Source organism: Scylla paramamosain, chromosome 23 (genome assembly GCF_035594125.1).
Source record: "Scylla paramamosain isolate STU-SP2022 chromosome 23, ASM3559412v1, whole genome shotgun sequence".
Lineage (NCBI taxonomy): Eukaryota > Metazoa > Arthropoda > Malacostraca > Decapoda > Portunidae > Scylla > Scylla paramamosain.
Genome location: NC_087173.1, coordinates 15,763,315 through 15,778,402, shown reverse-complemented (window position 1 = coordinate 15,778,402; position 15,088 = coordinate 15,763,315). Strand labels below are relative to the sequence as shown.

At 41.7% G+C, this 15,088-nt stretch overlaps 1 protein-coding gene across 1 annotated transcript in view; it reads right to left on the bottom strand.

Moving 5' to 3' along the window:
* LOC135112272 (uncharacterized) overlaps nt 1-15,088 on the bottom strand; it is a 75,320-nt gene that overhangs the window by 37,000 nt on the left and 23,232 nt on the right. Inside the window, exon 4 of the mRNA XM_064026562.1 lies at nt 13,082-13,158. Coding sequence (XP_063882632.1) covers nt 13,082-13,158 — 77 coding nt within the window. The remainder of the gene's footprint in view (nt 1-13,081; nt 13,159-15,088) is intronic.

Genomic DNA, 15,088 nt, shown 5'->3' with positions numbered 1-15,088 from the left:
TAAAGTTTCAAATCAAAGAAAAGGAAAAGGAAAGTAGATGGGAAGATTATAGGAATGAAAGATTTAACTATGACAAGATTAACTTTGAACAAATGAGGAAATACTTTGGTGAGATGGACTGGAACACTTCTATTAGAACAGAAAGCATGCAAAAGAAGCATTCATTAATATATATGAGGAGGGAGTGAGATGTGTGCCTAAAGCAAATACAAAAAGAAGATATAACAGACTGGTATAACAGAAGATACAAACTAGCAAGGGAGGATATGGAGATGGGATGGAATAGATGGAGGAGAAAAAGTACACAGGAGCTGTGACAAAACTACACAGCTGCAAGAAATGAGTATGTAAGGGTTATTAGAAAAGAAAGGATAAGTTATGAGACGGATGTTATAGACAAATGTAAGAAGGAACCAAAACTATTCTTCAGATATGTGAATAAGAAAATTAAAACTAGAGAAGGAATAAATAGGTTGAAAGTAAATGGTTAAATGTGTAAGGATCTGGCTGAAATGACAGAAATAATGATTAAGAGTTTTCAATCAGTGTTCATGAAAGAGAAGACATTTGTGGCATGAAGAAATGGGTCTAGGAGAAATCCAAGTGACTGAAGAAGAAAGAAACAGTTGGAGGGTCTAGATGTTAAAAAGCCCTCAAACCTGATGGAGTGTTGGGATGGATATTGAAAGAATGTAATCAGCAGTTGACATGAGTGATTATTAACAGCTTCTTAAATGAAAGTAGAGTCCCACTTGAACAGAAGAGAGGAAACATAGTTTCAATGTATGAAGGTGGTAACAAAAAGATATTGAATTACAGACCAGTCTCTTTAACAAGTGTGGTATGCAAGATGTGTGAAAGATTAGTGAAGGATAAGTACCTTGAAGAAAATGAAGTGATGGCAATACAACAATTTTGATTTAGAAAAGGGAAGTCATGTGTCACAAACTTGCTGAGTTTTTATTCAAGAGAAGTGCATATAATACAAGAGAAAAATGTTAGACCTGAAGAATGCCTTTGATAAAGTGCTGCACAAGAGATTGCTGTGGAAGTTGGAGCATGATGGTGGTCTGAGGGGTGCCCTGCTGAGATGGATAGAAAATTTTTTTGATTGAGAGATGAGAACAGTGGTAAAAGATTTGGAGTCATCATAGAGGAAAATCAAAAGTGGAGTACCCCAAGGCTCAATGCTGGCACCAATCATGTTTTGTAATCTATATAAATGATATGACAGAGGGTATAGATAGCTACATGAGCATTTTTGCAGATGATGCAAAGTTGGTGAAAAAAGTAGAGTGAGGAAGACTGTGAAGTGTTGCAAGGGGATCTGGACAAGATATCTGAGTTCAGTCATTGATAGGAAATGGAATTTAATCTACAGAAATGTAAAGTAATGGAATTTGAAAAGAGTGAGAAGAGAATAAAAGGAAATTGTGTTAAATGGTGAGAGGTTGAGTAGACCAGAAGGAAAAAAGGATCTAGGTGTTACATTGAATGGAAACTTGACACTGGAGAGACACATTATCAAAATTGCAGGAGAAATCTATAATTTGTTGATAAGAGTTAGGCTTTTTTTTTTTTTTATGAAGAAGGGACACTGGCCAAGGGCAACAAAAATCCAATAAAAAAAAAAAAGCCCACTGAGATGCCAGTCCCAGAAAAGGGTCCAAAGCAGTAATAAAAAATTGAAGGATATGTGTCTTGAAACCTCCCTCTTGAAGGAATTCAAGTCATAGGAAGGTGAAAATGCAGAAACTGGTATGGAGTTCCAGTTTACCAGAAAAAGGGATGAATGATTGAGAATACTGGTTAACTCTTGCATTAGAGAGGTGGACAGAATAGGGGTGAGAGTAAGAAGAAAGTCTTGTGCAGTGAGGCCGCAGGAGGAGGGGAGACATGCAGTTAGCAAGATCAGAAGAACAGTTAGCATGAAAATAGCAAAAAAAAGACAGCTAGAGATGCAACATTGCAGCGATGAGAGAGAGGCTGAAGCTTTTGATTCCATCCTGTCTAGAAGGATGGTATAAGTGGAAACCCCAAGACATAGGAAACATACTCCATACATGGACGATAAGGCCCTTGTACAGAGTTAGCAGCTGGGAGGGGGGGTGAGAAAAACTGGCAGAGGTGTCTCAGAATGCCTAACTTCATAGAAGCTGTTTTAGCTAGAGATGAGATGTGAAGTTTCTAGTTCAGATTATAAGCACAGGACAGATCGAGGATGTTCAGTGTAGAAGAGTTGAGTGTCAATGAAGAAGAAGGGATAGTTGTCTAGAAGGTTGTGTTGAGTTGATAGATGGAGGAATTGAGTTTTTGAGGCATTGAACAATACCAAGTTTGCTCTGCCCCAATCAGAAATTTCAGAAAGATCAGAAATCAGGCGTTCTGTGACTTCCCTGTGTGAAATGTTTACTTCCCGAAGGGTTGGACATCTATGAAGATATGGGCAAGTGCAGGGTGGTATCATCACCATAGGAGTGGATAGGACAAGAAGTTTGGTTTAGAAGGTCATTGATAAATAATAATAAGAGAGTGGGACAGAGACAGGACAGAACACTGAGGAACACCACTGTTAAGAGATTTAAGAGAAGAGCAGTAACCGTCTACCACAACAGCAATAGAACGGTCAGAAAGGAAACTTGAGATGAAGTTACAGAGAGAAGGATAGAAGCCATAGGAAGGTAGTTTAGAAATCAAAGCTTTGTGCCAGACTCTATCAAAATCTTTTGATATATCCATGGCAACAGCAAAAGTTTCACCAAAATCTCTAAAAGAGGATGACCAAGACTCAGTAAGGAAAGGCAGATCACCAGTAGAGCAGCCTTGATGTAACCCAAACCAGCAATCAGATAGAAGGTTGTGAAGTGATAGGAATCTTCCTGTTGAGGATAGATTAAAAACTTTAGATAGGCAAGAAATCAAAGCAATAGGATGGCAGTTTGAAGGATTAGAACGATCACCCTTTTTAGGAATGGGTTGAATATAGGCAAACTTCAAGCAAGAAGGAAAGGTAGATGTCTGTAGATGTTGACAGACAGAGTTGAAAGAGTTTGACTAGGCAAGATGCAAGCATGGAGGCATAGTTTCAGAGAACAGTAGGAGGGACACCATCAGATCCATAACCTTCCGAGCGTTTAGGCCAGCGAGGGCATGGAAAACATCATTGTGAAGAATTCTAATAGGTAGCATGAAGTACCCAGAGGGTGGAGGAGAGGGAGGAACAAGCCCTGAATCGTCCAAGGTAGAAATTTTAGCAAAGGTTTGAGCGAAGAGTTCAGCTTTAGAGATAGATGTGATAGCAGTGGTACCATCTGGTTGAAATAAAGGAGGGAAAGAAGAAGAAGCAGTTATTGGAGATATTTTTGGCTAGATGCTAGAAGTCATGAGGGGAGTTAGATCTTGAAAGATTTTGACACTTTCTATTAATGAAGGAGTTTTTGGCTAGTTAGAGAATAGACTTGGCATGGTTATGGGCAGAAATATAAAGTGCATGAGATTCTGGTGATGGAAAGCTTAAGTACCTTTTGTGGGCCACCTCTCTATCATGTATAGCACGAGAACAAGCTGTGTTAAACCAAGGTTTGGAAGGTTTAGGTTGAGAAAAAGAGTGAGGAATGTACGCCTCCATGCCAAACACTATCACCTCTGTTATGTGCTCAGCACAAAGATGGGTCTCTGACACAGAAGCAGTAATCATTCCAAGGAAAATCAGCAAAATATCTCCTCAGGTTACCCCAACTAGCAGAAGCAAAATGCCAGAGGCACATTTGATTAGTGGGATCCTGAGGAAGGATTGGAGCAATAGGACAAGATACAGATGAGATTGTGATTGGAGAAGCCCAACAGAGAAGAGAGGGTGACAGCATAAGCAGAAGGATTAGAGGTCAGGAAAAGGTCAAGAATGTTGGGCGTATCTCCAAGATGGTCAGGAATATGAGTAGGGTGTTGCACCAATTGCTCTAGGTCGTGGAGGATAGCAAAGTTGAAGGCTAGTTCACCAGGATGGTCAGTGGAGGGAGAGGAAAGCCAAAGCTGGTGATGAACATTGAAGTCTCCAAGAATGGAGATCTCTGCAAAAGAGAAGAGTCAGAATGTGCTCCACTTTGGAAGGTAAGTAGTCAAAGAATTTCTTATAATCAGAAGACTTAGGTGAGAGGTGTACAGCACAGATAAATTTAGTTTGAGAGTGACTCTGTACTTGTAGCCAGATGGTGGAAAACTTGGGAGATTCAAGAGCATGGGTATGTGAGCAGGTTAAGTCACTGCGCACATAAACGCAACATCCAGCTTTGGACAGAAAATGAGGATAGAGAAAGTAGGAGGGAACAGAAAAAGGGGCTACTGTCAGTTGCCTCAGACACCTGAGTTTCAGTGAGGAAAAGATGAGCTTTAGAAGAGGAGAGGTGGTGTTCTACAGACTGGAAATTATATCTTAGACCGTAAATATTGCAGAAGTTAATGAAGAAAAAGTTGAGGAGGGTGTCAAGACACTTAGGGTCATTATCAGAAGAGCAGTCCAACCCGGGGATATTTGTGGTCCCCTCCTCAGATGGGGACTCCAAGGTTGGTGTAGGAGTTGTTATGATAATTTTGAATTTTTGAGTGAAGGATGCATATGTTATTAGATGCTTGTAGTTTTGTATGGAGGAGGAGAGTTGTCTTTAGAGGACAGGTTGTGAAATTATATCTTAGACTGTGAATGTTGCAGAAGTTAATGAAGAAAAAGTTGAGGGGGGTGTCAAGACACTTAGAGTCATTATCAGAAGAGCAGTCCAACCTGGGGACATTTGTGGTCCTCTCCCTAGATGGGAACTCTGAGGCTGGTGTAGGAGTCACCATGATAATTTTGAATTTTTCAGTGAAGGGTGTGTGTGTGTGTGTGTGTGTGCTATTAGGTGCTTGTGGTTTTGTGTGGAGGAAGAGAGCTGTCTTTAGAGGGCAGCCTTTGGCTGCCCCCTTGTTTTGTGAGACACAAAGGGAAACGATCAGTGAGGTCACAGTTAGTTTTAATGATAAGTTCACAGCACCCCCATATCCAATGCTTTAGACCTCACTAGAGGTAATTATTGTTTTGGCAGGTGCATACTGCCTCCTCCTCCGAAGGCTACCCTTTGCATATATGGATGAAGAGATAATCAGTGGTTATATCACTGATTAGACCTAGACTGGAATATGCAGCCACAGTGTGGTCACCCTACAAGAAAAAGGGATATAAGGAATTTGGAGAAAATTTGGATAGCAGCAACGAAGACGGTACCATGTATCAGAGACTTGTCGTATGATGAGACTGGCAAGGTTGTACCTACCAACATTGGAAAAAAAAGAAGAGAAAGGGGAGATTTGATTACAATCTATAAAGCATATGAAAAGGTAGAGATGAACCAGAATGATTTGATGGTTTGGGATACACGAAATACTAGAGGACATGAAGAGAGGCTGAAGAAGAGTGTTGTAGAGATGTCAAAAAGTATAGTTTCCCATATAAAAGTATAGATATATGAAGCAGTCTGGATAAGAAAACAGTAAATGGAAAAAGTATACACGGATTCAAAGCTAAGTTGTCTTTTAAAAGATATGGAGATGGGACAGCCAGATGGTGAGGAGTTTGAAGTTGATTCCTGAGCTTGATGAAAAGGTGAAGGGGTGGTTTAGGAGATTTGAGAGGAAAGCCTCCGAATTTGATTGGCCACAAGAGAGGTGGGTTGGCCTGGTGGCTAATATGCAGAAGAGCAAGGCCTTGTAAGTTTATGATAGGATGTCAGTAGAGGATTTGGAGGAATATGAAGAGTTTAAGGCTGACATAGTGAGAGCTTATGAGCTGTGGCTGGAGACATACAGACTACAGTTCTGCAGAGAGAAGAAGAGGACCAGTGACTCCTACCTTGAATGTGCTCACTATCTGGAGGACAGCTGAAAAGTGGATTGTTAGCAAGCAGGCCACCTCTTACCGTGAGTTAAAGGAACTCACAGTAATGGAGCAGTTTGTTAACATGGCCAAGAGGGAGCTGGTACCACTGCTGTGTGTGAAAAGGTTTAAAACCTTGAAAGAGGCAGTGATGTGGACAGGTGACCATGTGTTGGTGCACCAGTCTGTGGCACAGTGGATTGGTAGTACATCTGGCAGGCTGAGTGATGTGTTCAGTGGCACGGCTGGTGCCAGTTTATCTGGGAGTCCACGTTTTGGTAGTGGCTTTGGGAATAAGTCTGGGTGAGTCAGCCCTGTAGGAAGTAAGTCTCCACCCAGCCCTCGACAGGGACAGTCTGGGAGCATGCAACACAACACTCCCCATTATATTATGGAATCCATATGCTCTTATTGCATGAATACAAGCCATTTTAAGTATGATTCTCCCAAATAAATAACTGCTATAGCTTCCAAGACACCCCAGAAGCTGGTGGCTTTGATTGTGTCCCAGGGCTGGGACCAGGAGAGTGACAAGATCCAAGCTGTATTTGATCATGAGGGTGGAAAGGCTGTCTGGTCTGTAGGCACCTCACCATCCGCTGTAAGGTCTGAGTTAGACTGGTGCCACCCTTTCTTGTGTCGGGGCACAGCTGAGGTTGATGGGGTTGAGTACCTCGTTACAGTTTTGAGAGACACAGCCACACAGCAGTCGTTGTGCAGAAATGTAACTGGGCGGTGGGTTACCTCCAATCAGCCTGTGTGGTGCCAGGGAATTGGCATCACAGAGAGCTTTGCTACAGTGGAGATTAGGCTGTCATGCCTGCTAGTGACTGCAGAAGTGCAGATGGCACTAGCGGAGGACCCGCCAGTGCCTGTTGTTGATTTCCTTCTGGGTAATGACCTGGCAGGTGGAAGAGTCTGGGTGTAGTCCCCATTCGCAGGCACCGACCCAGATGTGGAGGCTGCTGAATTTGTTGACTCTGTTAGTTCTGTTGTTACTTGCCCTAAGGCTGCGTTTACACCAAGCAAGTCAAGTTGCATCAAGTCAAGAGCATCATTTGATGTGATTCATTTTGACTCATCTCTGTTTACACTGACTGTATTAACCCAAGTCAAGTCAGTACTGTCTGATTTCATGGGGAATGGATGCATGTTCCCTAGCTGAAGTAGCTGCTTTGTTGTGGCTTTGTCGTTGCAGACATGAGAAGAGGAAATTAATCTGAATGCATGAACTGAATACCAAGAGGCCAGATTTTGGAGGCTTTTGTCATTTATTCCCAGACCTGGTAAACCATCCAGAAAAATCCTACAACTTCTTCAGGATGACACATGAAAATTTTAAGAAGCTGGTAGAGTTGACTAGATCTTCCATAAAGAAAATCAACACTAACTACAGGTGTGCAGTTGGAAATGAAGAAAGAATAGCCTTTTTTTTAAGGCAAGAAGTGTTTTATTGAACATTCCAATAATTATTGCAAGTAGGCTTCTGTGTAGGGCAATAGTAAATAAATGAAACATGAAGAGAGTTCATGTATTCCTGCTGGTAAGTGAATGGTACAATTCATAAGTAAGGAATCATTAAATTTTAAGCTGTTTCTCAGAGGTTAGCATAATCTGAGTGATTGTCATTTACATTGGATGTACATGGTGATGATGGTGTATGTGACTGATTCTGATCAGTCCAGTAGCCATACTGGACAGAGGGGGCAGGTTTAAACATCTTCCTAAAAAATGGCTTCATATATTTCAATTTTAATGTCCATGTTGTCAACTGGCGACAGATGTTTCAAATTAGGCACTAGGCTTAACAGCAACCTCCTTCCACAGATCAGCTATGACATCACGATCCCAGTGGCTGCAGTCACTGGGATCATATATAGCAAGGCGCTCTTGAACTAAGTTGATTAGGAACTCCACTTCCATGATGATCACACCACAATGGACTTGCTGTGACCGATGTAGAAAATGGGTCCAGCCCCACATGTGACTCGACGAGACACAACACACCATGACTTGACTTGACCTGACTCTTCTGGTGTAAACCTTTTTTTCAAATATCTATACAAATTAGTGTTAAACTAGGGTGGCAGGGTGGTGATTCAAGGTGCATAATGAATTGCCTTGACTTGACACAACTCAACTTGCTTGGTGTAAATGCAGCCTAAGGTGTGGCAACCATCCTGGCATCAGGTGCCCATAGGATCTGTGACTCCAGGGGTTGACTGCAATAAGACAGGGTCATCACAAAAGGACTGCAGTGTTTGTCTTGATGCCACAGTTGGGGCAGAGTGCCCAGAAGCCTGTCCTGCTCCTGGCAAGAGTTTTGACATGCCAGAGTCAGACTCATCTTTGAGTTGGTGTGCTGGGGCTGATTGCACAAGTGCAGAGCCATCACAGAAAGCACCTGACTTTAGTGACAGCATTGCTGAGGGTGAGGCTGGAGTGATGAATTTGGGTTGTTTGTTTAATGGCTTGCCTCACTCTGTGGAGCTTCTCGGAGGTGGCACTCTGGCAGAGTTGTCACCTGATGTTGAGGTTGTGGGCACCAGTACTCAGTCCATGCCCCAGTCTGTTGTGCCTGATGTGTCAGGGCTCACAGCTGAGGGGAGAGAAACTCTTGACTCTGCTGGGGAGGCAGGAGTTTCCTCCCACGGGGTGCACCGAAGGGAAGGGAGCAGGCTGTTTCGCTGCTGGGACCAGACGCAGTGGGTGTTTCCTCACATGGTGAGCTACTCATGCTAGCAGCTGCTGCAACAGCTGTCAGTGTAGTTAAAGAGGGTTCTACCCCTCATGTGTGCTGACCCACACTCCTACCAAGGCATGAATGGATGGCGAGAAAGCAGAGGGTTGGGCAGCATATGCTGAGAGTAACAATATTGTGAATAGCCAGCAGAGAGAGAGGAGGACAGAAGTTTGGAGCTCCATTTTGATGTGCCACCCACAGTTAAGGATGCACAAATGCTAGAACCACATAGCAGCCAGGTGTTTGGTCGTTTTGGAGTCGGGATGATTCAGAAGTGTCTGGCGTGGGTTTAGTGGTCAGGTGTGACCACATTTGTTGGGCATAACCGCACAGGTCAAGCTGGCAACCTTGTCTGTGGCCCCTTTTCTCTGTGTTATGGCTAGTGTTGTTTCTCCCAGGGGATTTTTTGTAATGTTGCTCACCTGATTTCTTCTTCTGAGGCAAGTTGTGATAATGTTATTGACATAAGCATTATGGCACTGCATTGAGAGGCAGTACTGGCTAAGTCTGCTGGTGATAGTTTCGTGTTGCTTGCTGCTTGGGAAGCACTCTCAGTATTGCTGAGGACTGCTGTTGGCCAAGTTGTTGTTGATGCTTGTCAGGTGCTGGGCTCGAAAAGTGTAGTGTTTAATGATGAATGCTGGGTTCCTTGAAGCGACAAGGTATTTGGGTCTGATGAGGAGTGAATGCACATGGGAGCAGTTGCTGGGATCAGTGGGGATGGCCCAGGGGCACATTGGAGCTCATGTTGGAGCCAGGAGTTTGTTGTTTTGTGATGGCCACATGTGTGTGTGCGGGGATGTGTGTGCTGTGTCCTGGAGAGGAGCAACCGTCAGCTCACTGTGGTGATACCTGTGTCATGAAAGGACTGGCAGGAGAAGCGCAGAGTGATTGCAATGTTGTACCTGACAGTGAGACACGGGTTTGGTCGTATCAAATCTGAGAGGAATTTTGTTTTGTTTAGAAAAGCCAGAGGGTACCTCTTATTTTTGCTGAGGAAGTGGCATTTTTGTTTTATCAATTTTATGGGTGTGACACGGAGGCTCCACAGAGCCATGAGTGAGCAAGCGGGAGTGACACTGTGGGCAGTAAAGGCCTGAGGGAGAGTTTTGTTTGGCCAGAAAGTATTTTGCCTGGCCCTGCTATGATGATGATGCACCAGGAGACTACAGTTCCTGGTGGGCTCATTGTGTGTTACAAAGAGGTAGGGATGTCATTGTTGCAAGATGACTGAAGTTTGTGTGGTGTGGAGGAGAAGATACAGAGGAAGTACGATGTGTATTAGAGACAGGAAGAGAGGTGAGAGTTGGCGGAGAAGTAGTGAAGGCAGAGGACTGAAGAGATGACAGAGATAGAAGAGAGTGGCCAAAGTCACAGGAGACACTGGAGCAGCCATAGCTGCTGGAGAAAAGAGATGACTAAGATGCCCTGCAGAAGAAAGCTTGCACACCAGTGTAGCAGAGGAGACCACAGGTCCTGGCATACAAGAGATGGGTCTGGGAGGAGGACTAGGAGGAGAGAGAAGCAGCAGCAGTCTGAGTTTGGAGGGCCAAGTGGGAGCCCTATTATTTCTAGTTGTGTAGTAATTATTCATGCCAGTACTATAGTAATCTTTAATATTCTGTGATGAGCACACATCCCATGTTTGAATTTGATGATGTGCCTGATTAGTTATGTGTTGATTTTGAATTTGTTGTGTGTTCCTAAAATTTTTGTAAGCTTTGTATACCTTCTGAAAATTTTTGTTTTTGTTGGGGCATGTGTGCAGCGAGATAACATGATATAAAACAAAGAAAGTAGTAAGAATGAGAAATGAGAAAAGAGAGAGAGAGAGAGAGAGAGAGAGAGAGAGAGAGAGAGAGAGAGAGAGAGAGAGAGAGAGAGAGAGAGAGAGAGAGAGAGAGAGAGAGAGAGAGAGAGAGAGAGAGAGAGAGAGAGAGAGAGAGAGAGAGAGATGAGAAGAGAAGAGAGACAGGCTGGGGACAAGACTTAGACGAGACACGTCCCTGTCACATAGCTACCCAGCCTGAAGCTTCTAATGTATTATTTATTCATGCAGTCACTCCTATTTCCCATGTAAATTTCTTTACTTTCCCTTATCCATTCAATCTAAGTCTCACCCAGTATTTAGTTGAGGAGTTACTCTTGACAATAAAGTAATCAATATTCATCTAACCTCCTTTGTTTGATCATTAGAATTTTCAAAAGTAAAGTGTTTTGTTTGTGTAAGACAGTGCAGGGAGCAGAGAATGCGACGCACAAGCATGTGGGTGCATATGTGTATGTATGTCACCACCCCATCCCCCCCTCTCTTGTACACCACACCCCTTGTAGCAGAGTGGAAAAGAGAGTGGCACACTTTCCCACAGTCAATCATTACCCAGTGCTTAGATGGAGCAGATGTATTGAGACAGGCACTAATATCTGAAGGAGACTGAGGTGGGATACGATTCAGTCAGGTGAGTTGCCTAGTTTAACTGTTTTATGACCTACAAGTGGTCTGGACTCATATGTATTTACATCCTGTAGCCTAATGTGGGGCAAATACGTATGACACTAGAGTAGTGGCAGCTGTTGGTGGTGTCAGTAGTGACCCATGGAGGAGGGGATTTGTAGGGTTGTAACAACATACAGGGTGTAATGTGAGTTTCTGCAAATACTGAAATAGGTGAAAGAACGTGTAATTCTAAGTAGAAAATATTCTGTACACATGTGCATTTTAAGGCTTTGTTTACCTGTCAGAGGAGTTGGAAAAGTACGAGACTCGTGGGTGTGCTCTATAAGATGATGGACACACGGTTGCATTGTCACAGCCTCAGAGGTGCCACTTGGTCAAATTATGAATGGTTTAATCTTATTTTTTGCAGGTTGTGGAATATTGCAGTATCTTATAACAGGACAAACAGTATTAAAAAGCATGTAATTTACTGATAAGCATTACACGACAATATTATTGTGGTGATTAAAGATACTCCTGTGAAATGCTATGTGGTATCATCGAAGCGAGGGAGGAGGGGGAAGTGAGTCCAAGTGACCGTGAAAACAGCTGAGTGATGATACCATGTAACATTTTACAAGAGTGCTTTTGATCACTGCAATAATGTTGTCATGTAATGCTTATCGATAAATTACATGCTTTTTAATACCATTTGTCTTTTTGTAAGATACTGTAATATTTCACAGTTTGCAAAAAAAAAAAAAGATTAAACCATTTGTAATTTGACCAAATGGCACCTCTGAGGCTGCAACAACACAACCGTCTGTCCGTCACCTCGTACTCACAGCTACACACAGAGCACACCGGAGTCCCATACATTTTCAACTCCTCTGAAGGGCAAACAAAGCCTTAAAATGCATATGTGTATAGAACATTTTCTACTTAGAATTACACATTCTTTTACCTCTTTCAGTATATGCAGAAACTTGTCACACCCTGTATACACAATATAAATTGAATGGCAGAAAATTAATTTGGTCCTGATTTGGGTGAGATAAGACCTCTCAAAAGTCAAAATATTTCCAGTATACCCATAACATTAATTTTTTTTTTTTCACTGATATGAATATAGGTATTAAATACATAGGAATTCATAGAACACCAAAGGATAATGAATAAAACCCAGTACAGTACACTGGCAATCATTAAAAAAAAAAAAAATCCTGAACCACTGTTTACACACACAGCTGATGAATGCTCATACTGCTGATATCACTGCATATAGCAGCAGCAACAGTTGCAGCTGCTCTTTCTCCTCACTAGGCTCGCATCACTGTGTATAGCAGTAATGGTGGTGGCAGCTGTAATGACAGCTGTTGCTTGCCCTTTTCACTAAACTCACATTCCTATGTATAGCAGTGGCAGCTGCTGCCTGCCCTTCTCACTAAACTCACATCACTGTGGGTGGAGGTGGTGGAAGTGGCAACAATGCACTCATTCACAACATTTGGTTTACCCTACTTTGCATCCTAGAGTTCTCTGCGGCTCTTTCTGGCTCATTCCCACATTAGGCTTTAAAATCTGTGTTAAGAGTATAATTTGGATGCAAACTGACCCCCATTACTAGACATGATTCACATTAGAATATTATGTGTTAGCGGCAACCTGACTGTAAATATAACTACAGTCTGTGTGGAAAGTTGGTTCACCCCGCGAGCAGTGAACCAACTTTTCACATAAAGTGTTTCATGTCTGAGAGAGGGAGTATTGACTTAGAGTGATGTTAATTTGCTCTGATCAGTAACTCTGATGTCTTAGCAACACTATACATGTAGGCAGATGTAGCTAGTTACCTGCTTTCCTCTATTAGTGCAAGTGTTATCACATCATTCCTTGCTAATCTGGTAATTTTTTTCCTGTGTTTTTGTGACTACTGACTTTTGCTGAGTGTCCTGCATCCCTTGACACAGTAAATACAAAAATTATCCCATCTCACCTTGAATTCAAATCCTCAGACACCAGTTTCTTAATGGTAGAATCTGTCAAGCCAGATGCTCTTGCCCACTCTTCAAACTGCAATATAAAAATAAGATATTTACTGTAAGTGGGAGTGTTTGCAGTGCTGGTGTTGATGATACATACTCCAGAAATTTTAATTTCTAATGTGTTATAAGGTTGATTTTTGGAATCTGTAATGTTGGCTATATGCTATAAAAAATATCAATATTTTAACAAGTTTATGCATAACTCTATTTACTGCTTGTTTCAGTTCTTTGTCTCACTAACTTGATCAGCATTTTTCCACTTGCTCCAAACAGAATCACACTCTTCCTCTTGTCTGCTGCACTCCTTACTAATCCTTCATTGTTCTTAATCACCTTAACCACTTTCTTTGAGATCCTGAACTCTTTGAACTCCTCCATCTGCTCTTTAATTATTTTCTTAAAATCTTCCACCTTTTCACCTTGGTTTATCACATTGCATGCACTCTTTCCTCCAACTTCTTTACACTCTGCTCCATTTTCTCCTTATCTCCCTCTTTGCCCTCCACTCACTCTGTTCTTTAATCAGTCCAACCACTGCTTCCATGCTATTAGTTATCCCCCTCTTACAGTCCTCCACCTCCTGTTCCAAAATTTTCACTTGTGTTTGCAATATCCTTATTTCCTTTTTGTGCTCCTCCTCATTGATTTAAACATCTCCCACATTTTGTTCATCTGCAGTTTCAATTGATCAACTCCCCTCTTCCACCAATTCCCCTTACCTTCCTCACATCCACCCCCAAACCTGGAAAAATCTGCTTTGACCATTTCTGTACTCTTCTTGGAAGCACTTTCCTTCATAGAAGTAAACAAATCCTCATCTACCATCCTCCTCCCTTTTCCACACATCTCCATTTTCTCTTTCCTTCCAGACACTCTTTTCTCTGCTTCCTTTTCAATTAACTACATTAGACAAGGATATGAGACTTTTTAAAGCACTCGTTTCCTGATGTACACTAGATAAGACTTCAATTTAGAGCACCAGCCCAACATCCAACCTTGACCATGGCTAACTGTTTTGTGTGTGTCTATTTACCTACTTGTATTTACCTGGTTGTGGTTTATGGGAGGGGAGTAATCTCATAGTATTCCATCTCTTTATCTATCCAGTTTGGTCTTAAAAGCATGGACAGTTACGGCATTGACAATGTCTTCACCGAGTTCATTCCATTTGTTCACACTTCTATGAGGGAAACTATACTTCTTGATGTCTCTTCTACAGTTAACTTTATTCAACTTCTTACTGTGTCCCCTTTTAATTTGTGTGTCTAAATTTATAAAACATTCTTTATCCATATTTTCCATATAATTTATCATTTTATAGATGTTTATTAAATCTCCTCTCTCTCTCTCCTATTTTTAAGGGTAGGAATTTCTAAAAATTCTTATTCTCTCTTCATAGGTCAAATTACTCAACTCCAGAACTATCTTAGTGACTGCTCTTTGTACTCTTTTTAATTTTATAATATTCCACTTTGTGTGAGGAGACCACACCACTGCCGCATATTCCAATCTTGGTAGTATCATGGAAATCAATAACTTTTTATCATTCCTTCATCCAAATATGAGAATGCCACTCTTACTCTTTTTAACAAATTCATCGTCTCTCCAGTAATTTTAACAATGTGTCTGTCCAGAGTCAAATATTCAGTAACTATTACTCCCAAATTCACTTCCTCTTTTGACTTCTTTAACTTCACACCATCCATCTCATAATGATATTGTATTCTTTTCTTACTCTTATCAAACTCCATTGCTTCACATTTACTTAAATTGAATTTCATTTGCCAAGATTTACTCCATCTATTTATCTTATTTAAATCACCTTGCAGTGCCATAGTCACATTTTCTACCTTTCTCATCAGCTTAGCATCATCCACAAATAAGTTCATATAACTATCTATTTCTTCATTTATGTCATTCACATATATTACAAACATTATCGGTCCCAACACTGATCC